The following is a 9,102-nucleotide window of genomic DNA, read 5'->3' on the forward strand; positions in this document are numbered from 1 at the left end:
GAGGGTGACAGAGAGAGAGAGAGAGGGTGGGGTGTGGGGGGATGAGAGAGAGGGAGGGTGAAAGGGTGACAGAGAGAGAGAGAGAGAGGGTGGGGTGTGGGGGATGAGAGAGAGGGAGGGTGAGAGGGTGACAGAGAGAGAGAGAGAGGGTGGGGTGTGGGGGGATGAGAGAGAGGGAGGGTGAAAGGGTGACAGAGAGAGAGAGAGAGGGTGGGGGGTGGGGGGATGAGAGAGAGGGAGGGTGAAAGGGTGACAGAGAGAGAGAGAGAGAGAGGGTGGGGTGTGGGGGGATGAGAGAGATGGAGGGTGAGAGGGTGACAGAGAGAGAGAGAGAGAGAGAGGGTGGGGTGTGGGGGAATGAGAGGGAGGGAGGGTGAGAGGGTGACAGAGAGAGAGAGGGTGGGGTGTGGGGGAATGAGAGAGGGAGGGTGAAAGGATGACAGAGAGAGAGAGAGAGGGGTGGGGTGTGGGGGAATGAGAGAGAGGGAGGGTGAAAGGGTGACAGAGAGAGAGAGAGAGAGAGGGTGGGGTGTGGGGGGATGAGAGAGAGGGAGGGTGAAAGGGTGACAGAGAGAGAGAGAGAGAGAGAGAGGGTGGGGTGTGGGGGGATGAGAGAGAGGGAGGGTGAAAGGGTGACAGAGAGAGAGAGAGGGTGGGGTGTGGGGGGATGAGAGAGGGAGGGTGAAAGGGTGACAGAGAGAGAGAGAGGGGTGGGGTGTGGGGGGATGAGAGAGGGAGGGTGAAAGGGTGACAGAGAGAGAGAGAGAGAGGGGTGGGGTGTGGGGGGATGAGAGAGAGGGAGGGTGAAAGGGTGACAGAGAGAGAGAGAGAGGGTGGGGTGTGGGGGGATGAGAGAGAGGGAGGGTGAAAGGGTGACAGAGAGAGAGAGAGAGAGGGGTGGGGTGTGGGGGGATGAGAGAGAGGGAGGGTGAAAGGGTGACAGAGAGAGAGAGAGGGTGGGGTGTGGGGGAATGAGAGAGGGAGGGTGAAAGGGTGACAGAGAGAGAGAGAGAGGGTGGGGTGTGGGGGGATGAGCGAGAGGGAGGGTGACAGAGAGAGAGGGGTGGGGTGTGGGGGGATGAGAGAGAGGGAGGGTGAAAGGGTGACAGAGAGAGAGAGAGGGGTGGGGTGTGGGGGGATGAGAGAGAGGGAGGGAGATAGGGGGTCAGGTCAGTGTGTCACAGAGAGACAGACAGAGAGAGGGGTGGGGTGGGGTGTAGGGGGATGAGAGAGAGGGGGGAGATAGGGGATCAGGTCAGTGTGACACAGAGAGACAGAGAGAGTGGGGGGGGGGTTGTAGGGGGATGAGAGAGAGGGAGGGTGAGAGAGGGGATCAGGTCAGTGTGTCACAGAGAGAGACAGAGAGAGAGTGGGGGGGTTGGGGGGGTGAGAGAGAGGAGGGAGATAGGGGGTCAGGTCAGTGTGTCACAGAGAGAGACAGAGAGAGAGTGGGGGGGTTGGGGGGGGTGAGAGAGAGGAGGGAGATAGGGGGTCAGGTCAGTGTGTCACAGAGAGAGAGACAGAGACAGAGAGAGAGAGAGAGAGAGAGAGAGAATTGGAATGGTTTATCAGGCCACAGCCCCGAGCGAAGGGGGTTTACGTAAACATAATACAACTCAACGAAAACACATAAACAACCAACAAACCGTGCATTGTATCCGTGTAAATACATAGACAACTAAAAGTGCATTATAACTGTTTTACGAAAATTGAGAGAGAGAGAGAGAGTTGGGGGGGATGAGAGAGGAGGGGGGGTGAGAGGGGGTCAGGTCAGTGACAGAGAGAGAGGGAGAGGGGGGTGAGGGTGAGGTAGAGAGAGGGGGAAGTGCAAGAGATAGGGAGAGAGAGGGGGGAGATAGAGAGGGAGAGAGAGGGGTAGAAAGAGAGAGAAAGGGGGGAGAAAGAGATAGGGAGAGAGAGAGAGGGGGGGGGAGAAAGAGATAGGGAGAGATAAGGGGGGGAAGAGATAGAGAGAGAGAGAGGGAGGGGAGAAAGAGATGGGGAGAGAGAGGAGGGGCAGGGGGAGAAAGAGATGGGGAGAGAGAGGGGGGGGGGGGAGGGGGAGAAAGAGATAGGTAGGGGGAGGGGCTGATCACGACAGTCCTTACCTCATTGTCAGGTCAGTGAGAGACAGACAGACAAAAAGACAGACAGCGGGAGAGAATCAGGGAGATGGAGATGGGGAGAGAGATGGGGCAGAAGGGGAGACAGAGAGAGATGTGATAGTGGTTATGATGATGGTGATGATGATGCTCCAGTGTCTTGGTGTGGGCCTGTAGCCGCCTCAGGTTGAATAGGCTGCCATCAGTGCGGTATCTGATGAAGATACCGTCGTCGTCGCCAAGATCTTCAGTGGCCTGTTGGAGCATCATGCTGAAGAAGATCGTGAAGAGGGTCGGCGCGAGGACACAACCTTGTTTCACTCCATTTCCAATTGGGAAGGGCTCCGAAAGGTCGTTGCTGTGTCTGACCTGTCCACGCTGTTCCTCATGTAGTTGGATGACCATGCTGAGGAATTTTGGGGGGCATCCTAGACGTTTCATGATCTCCCACAGACCTTTTCTGCTCACGGTGTCGAAAGCTTTCGTGAGATCGACGAATGTCGCATACAGTCCTTTGTTCTGTTCCCGACATTTTTCTTGTAGCTGTCTGAGAACGAAGACCATGTCAGTGGTGCCTCTGTTGGTTCTAAAGCCACACTGACTCTCTGGGAGATGTTCTTCGGCGATAGTAGGCACCAGCCGATTTAGGAGGACTCTGGCGAGGATCTTGCCTGCGATGGACAGCAGAGTTATCCCCCTGTAGTTGGAGCAGTCCGACTTTTCTCCCTTGTTTTTATACAGGGTGATGATGACTGCGTCACGGAGGTCCTGTGGTAGTTTGCCTTGCTCCCAGCAGCAGACAAAGAGGTTGTGGAGTTTGGAGTGTAGTGCTGGGCCTCCATTCTTCCACGCCTCCGGCGGAATTCCGTCAACCCCTGCTGCCTTGCCACATTTCAGCTGTTCAATGGCCTTGACAGTCTCTTCTAGGGTTGGTAGCTCGTCCAGTTGTAATTTCACTGGCTGTTGTGGGATGCGGAGAATTGCCGAGTCTCATCAGAGAGCTTCTGTTTGCCGACGATGCTGCCCTCGTCGCCCATACAGAAGCGGCCCTGCAGCGTATAACGTCCTGCTTCGCAGAGGCTGCGCAGCTCTTCGGCCTAGAAGTCAGTCTGAAAAAGACGGAAGTTCTCCACCAGCCTGCCCCACGGGAAGAATTCCACGCTCCTCACATCAACATCGGTGAGACCGAGCTGAAGTCGGTCCACCAGTTCAGCTACCTAGGCTGCACCATCTCGTCTGACGCCAAGATCGACAAGGAGATCGACAACAGACTTGCAAAGGCAAACAGCGCATTCGGCAGGCTGTACAAGAGAGTGTGGAACAACAAACACCTGAAGAAAGACACAAAGATCAGCGTGTACAGAGCTGTTGTACTGCCCACCCTGTTGTATGGCTCCGAAACCTGGGTCACCTACCGGCACCACATACGACTGCTTGATCGCTTCCACCAGCGCTGCCTTCGCACCATCCTCAGCATCCACTGGAGTGACTACATCACAAATGTCGAGGTCCTGGAGCAGGCAAAGACTATCAGCATCGAGGCAGTGCTGCTAAAGACCCAGCTACGTTGGGCAGGGCACGTGTCCAGGATGGAGGACCACCGCCTGCCCAAGATCGCGCTGTATGGCGAACTGTCCACTGGCCACCGTGACAGAGGAGCACCCAAGAAGAGATACAAAGACTCCTTGAAGAAAGCTCTCAGTGCCTGTCACATTGACCATCGCCAGTGGTCCGCAGTAGCCGCTGATCGAGAGACCTGGCGACGCACCATCCACCAAGCTGTCTCCTCCTTCGAAAACAACCGCAGGGCCAGCCTTGCGGACAAACGCAGAAGGAGGAAGAACCACGACGCTGCAGCCGCGAACCCAGACCAGACTTTCCCTTGCAACCGCTGCGGCCGACTCTGCTTTTCCCGCATTGGCCTTGTCAGCCATGAGCGTGCCTGCATCAGACGTGGACAACGCCCTTCCTAGATCTTCGTCAGCGAAGCCAGGCCATGATGATGATGATGATGATGATGGTGATGGTGAAGATGAAGATTGTACTGTGGGTGTCCATTCATGATAATTAACATGATTATGATGATAATGAAGATTGTACTGTGGGTGTCCATTCATGATAATTATCATGATGATGATGATAATGAAGATTGTACTGTGGGTGTCCATAGATGATAATTATGATGATGATGATGATAATGAAGATTGTACTGTGGGTGTCAATAGATGATAATTATCATGATGATTATAATGAAGATTGTACTATGGGTATCCATAGATGATAATTATTATGATGATGATGATGAAGATTGTACTGTGGGTGTCCATAGATGATAATTATGATGATGATGATGATAATGAAGATTGTACTGTGGGTGTCCATTCATGATAATTATCATCATGATTATGATGATGATGATTGTACTGTGGGTGTCCATAGATGATAATTATAATGATGATGATGATAATGAAGATTGTACTGTGGGTGTCCATAGATGATAATTATCATGATGATGATGAAGATTGTACTGTGGGTGTCCATAGATGATAATTATCATGATGATAATGAAGATTGTACTGTGGGTGTCCATAGATGGTAATTATCATGATGATGATGAAGATTGTACTGTGGGTGTCCATAGATGATAATTATGATGATGATGATAATGAAGATTGTAGTGTGGGTGTCCATACATGATAATTATGATGATGATGATGATAATGAAGATTGTACTGTGGGTGTCCATAGATGATAATTATGATGATGATGATGATAATGAAGATTATACTGTGGGTGTCCATAGATGATAATTATGATGATGATGATGATAATGAAGATTGTACTGTGGGTGTCCATAGATGATAATTATCATGATGATGATGATAATGAAGATTGTACTGTGGGTGTCCATAGATGATAATTATCATGATGATGATGATAATGAAGATTGTACTGTGGGTGTCCATAGATGATAATTATGATGATGATGATAATGAAGATTGTACTGTGGGTGTCCATAGATGATAATTATAATGATGATGATGATAATGAAGATTGTACTGTGGGTGTCCATAGATGATAATTATCATGATGATGATGATAATGAAGATTGTACTGTGGGTGTCCATAGATGGTAATTATCATGATGATGATGAAGATTGTACTGTGGGTGTCCATAGATGATAATTATCATGATGATCATGATGATCGTACTGTGGGTGTCCATGGATGATGATGAGGAGGGGAAGGAGGAGGAGGAGGGGAGGAGGAGGATACTGTGGTTATCAGTGGATGGTGGTGATGATGATGGTGATGATGAAGACTGTATGGAGAGGGACGGGGCCAAGTGATGATGATGATGACGATGACGATGACGATGATGATGATGATGGAGACTGTGCTGTGGGTGACGGCAGTATGGCGAGGGACGGGGCCAACCTGTCCATCAGCTCTGACGACCCTAGTCTGTTCGACACCACGCTGACCAATGACTACATCTGTGTGCTCAACCTGGGCATTGGGAAGGAGCTTCTGATCAAGTCCGTATGTATTGCTGACTGGTGGTGGTGGTGGTGTTGTTGCTTTGTTGTCATTGTCGTCGTTGTTGTTGTTGTTGACGTTGCTGTGGTTGTTTTGTTGCTGTTGTTGTTGTTGTTGTTGTAACCTTTGCTGTTGTTGTTGAAGGTGTTGTTGTCGTTGTTTTGTTGTTGACGTTGCGGTTGTTGTTTTGTTGTCACTGCTGTTGTTGTTGTTGTTGCTGACGTTGTTGTTGTTGTTGTTGCCACTGTTGTTGTTGTCACTGCTGCTGTTGTTGTTGTTTTTGTTGTTGTAACCTTTGCTGTTGTTGTTGAAGCTGCTCTTGTTGTTGAAGTTGTTGTTGTTGTTGACGTTGTTGCTGGTTTTGTCCTTGTTGTCATCACTGTCGTTGTTTTGTTGTTGTTGTTTTGTTGCTGTTGTTGTTGTTGTCACTGTTGTTATTGTCACTGATGTTGTTTTTATTGTCGTTGTTTTGTTGTTGTTGCTGGTGTTGTTGCTGTCACTGTTGTTAGTTGTCACTGGTGTTGTTTTGTAGTCGTGTCGTTGTTGTTGTCACTGTTGTCGTTTTGTTGCTGTTGTTGACGTTGCTGCTGCTATTGTTGTTGTTGTTGTTGTCACTGTAATTGTTGCTGTTGTTGTTGTCACTGTTGTTGTTTTGTTGCTGTTGTTGACGTTGCTGCTGCTATTGTTGTTGTTCTTGTTGTCACTGTAATTGTTGTTGTTGTTGTTGTCACTGTAATTGCTGTTGTTGTTGTTGTCACTGTAATTGTTGCTGTTGTTGTTGTCACTGTTGTCGTTTTGTTGCTGTTGTTGACGTTGCTGCTGCTATTGTTGTTGTTGTTGTCACTGTAATTGTTGTTGTTGTTGTTGTCACTGTAATTGTTGTTGTTGTTGTTGTCACCTTCGTCGTTGTTGTTGTCACTGTAATTGTTGCTCAGTGTTGTTGTTGTCATGTTATTGTTGTCGCTGTTGTTGTTGCTGTTGTCCACGTTGGCAACGATAGTTGGCAACCGGGATGATGTACTGAAAAAGAAATCCACCCTGGTAGGTACACAGATATATATATAAGCATTCACTCAAGGCCGGACAAGCGCGTTGGGTTATGCTGCTGTCAGTCACGGGCTGGCATGCGCATCTGATAGCAGATGTGGTGTAGCGTATATGGATTTGTCCGAATACGGCGACGACTCCTTGAGAAACTGAAACTGAAGCTTTGAAATAAACACAGCCGTGTTGCGTGAGATCACCGTCTGTGAGATATTACCCACTGTCTGTTGTTGTTTTTTGTTGTTGTTGTTTGAGGAAGGAGGCAGAATGGTTAAGACGCTCAGCTGCCAATACAGAGAGTCCGTGAGGGTGTGGGTTCGAATCCCGCTCTCGCCCTTTCTCCTAAGTTTGACTGGAAAATCAAACTGAGCGTCTAGTCTTTCGGATGAGACGATAAACCGAGGTCCCGTGTGCAGCACGCACTTGGCGCACTGAAAAAGAACCCATGGCAACGAGAGTGTTGTCCTCTGGCGAAATTACGTAAAATGAAATCCACTTTCATAGGTACACAAATATGTAAGCATGCACTCAAGGCCTGACTAAGCGCGTTGGGTTATGCTGCTGGTCAGGCATCTGCTCAACAGATGTGGTGTAGCGTGTATGGATTTGTCCGAACGCAGTGACGCCTCCTTGAGAAAGTGAAACTGAAACTGAAACTGTTGTTGTTTGTTTTGTTTTTTTGTTTTTTTCACAAAGAATGACTGTATGAACCACAATGTGTCGCCGAGGGTCTTACTGATTTCTACGTCTCCTGCCCTCAGTTCAGACCACATGCCTTGTGTGTGTGTGTGTGTGTGTGTGTGTGTGTGTGTGTGTGTGTGTGTGTGTGTGTGTGTGCGTGTGTGTGTGTGTGTAGTGTGCGCGCCTGTGTCAACTGCCCTCAGTTCAGACCACATGCCCTGTGTGTGTGTGTGTGTGTGAGTGTGTGAGTGTCAGTTGTAGTGTATGTGTGTGTGTGCCTGTTTGTCTGTCGCGTGTGTGTTTATGTGTGTGTGTGTGTGTGTGTGTGTGTGTGTGTGTGTGAAAACGAGAGAAAGAGATAAAAGTTTTGTAATACCTTGTGATCATTTTACACGGAAGGACGAACGAGTTGTCTGTCCAAGTTATATTTAAACGTGTTTATCTCCCTTCCTCCACAGATATTCAACGCTGTCAGGGCGAGTTTTGCCAGCGACGCCACGAAGGAGGAATTACTGTCCAAGTTGACTACCGTGTACGGTCCACAGCCGCAGTGATATCACTGCATGGGGGGTGGGCAGCAGCTATATTATACAGTGATTTCTGTACGGTCTCTGTGTGGCAGTAGCTGAAAATAATAAGTGGATTTATACGGTTGCTTCGGCTTACAGTTGATTTTGGTGTGTCAGTGCGTGTATGCAATGACTGAGTATGATGCGGAATACTCTAATGCAATGCTTGTCTACAAGAGTTGGTAACAAAATCCTCGCCTCCTCTCTTTATTTATACAATATGATAATTGCCATGAATTCACTTCCCATGTTCCAGCTGTCGGTGTCTGTCACTCTGTCTCTCCTTTGCAGTCCCTGTTATCATTGTCTTCTTCTTCTTTTTTTTCTTTTTCTTCTTCTTCTTCTTCTTCTTCTCAAGTCTTCTTCATCTTTTCTCTAATAATCATTTTATTTTATAATGATTTGATCTTTTCAATGATAAAATGTGTCGTTGTGTCGTACTTAGATTGTGTACATGTTTTTATTTATCCGCTTTATTTTCATGTGTAATTTGTGTGTGTGTGTGTGTGTGTGTGTGTGTGTGTGTGTGTGTGTCTGTGCCGGTTTTGCAATTGATATGTCAGTCTTTTTTTCTTTTTCTTTTTTTTTTTCCTTTTTTTTTAAACTTTTTTTTCGCTTTTCTTTCTTTTTTGATTTGAGGGCTGGCTGTAAAAAAAAAAAAAAAAAAAAAAAAAAAAAAAAAAGCAGGTCCATCAAGGACGGGGTCAGTGACAATGAAAGGGGTCACCAAAGGGTCTAGATGAAGGTCGCAGGCACGTGAAGCATGAATAAGGTCAAGCCGGCCGGAGTGTCGATGTCGTCGTTATGTAAGAAAAAGCTGAAACCAAGTCTCTTCAACTTCTCACGCTCTCCCAGGTCCCGGCAGTGGGAAAACAGTCTCTGCCTTGACCGAGCAGAGCTCCGGAATGAAGGGAAGTCTTGAAATATAAGGTGATCGTGATTCTGTTTTTGACGATCTTCCAAAAACTGTCAGTCGAATAGTTGTACTTTTGGCCAGCTCCGTGGGAAGAGCTGTAACTGACTGACCCACTGCAGACCCTGGAACGACAGGACCTGACCATTCTGATCATAATCAGTGACCAGGAAACATGTGGCGCCGTTTCAGTGATGGCTGGGTAACGACGCAGGGGGATATTCCGCCTTCAAGTTTCTATCAGTTCTTGTAC

The 9,102-nt window shown here is 48.2% G+C and overlaps 1 protein-coding gene across 1 annotated transcript in view; it reads left to right on the top strand.

Moving 5' to 3' along the window:
- LOC143291024 (adenosine deaminase-like) overlaps positions 1–8,021 on the top strand; it is a 16,149-nt gene extending 8,128 nt beyond the window's left edge. Inside the window, exons 7-8 of the mRNA XM_076600611.1 lie at positions 5,519–5,645; positions 7,826–8,021. Coding sequence (XP_076456726.1) covers positions 5,519–5,645; positions 7,826–7,921 — 223 coding nt within the window. The 3' untranslated portion in view covers positions 7,922–8,021. The remainder of the gene's footprint in view (positions 1–5,518; positions 5,646–7,825) is intronic.
- Positions 8,022–9,102: the final 1,081 nt, after the last annotated feature.

The sequence above is a fragment of the Babylonia areolata genome, chromosome 16 (genome assembly GCF_041734735.1).
Source record: "Babylonia areolata isolate BAREFJ2019XMU chromosome 16, ASM4173473v1, whole genome shotgun sequence".
NCBI classification, from domain to species: Eukaryota; Metazoa; Mollusca; class Gastropoda; order Neogastropoda; family Buccinidae; genus Babylonia; species Babylonia areolata.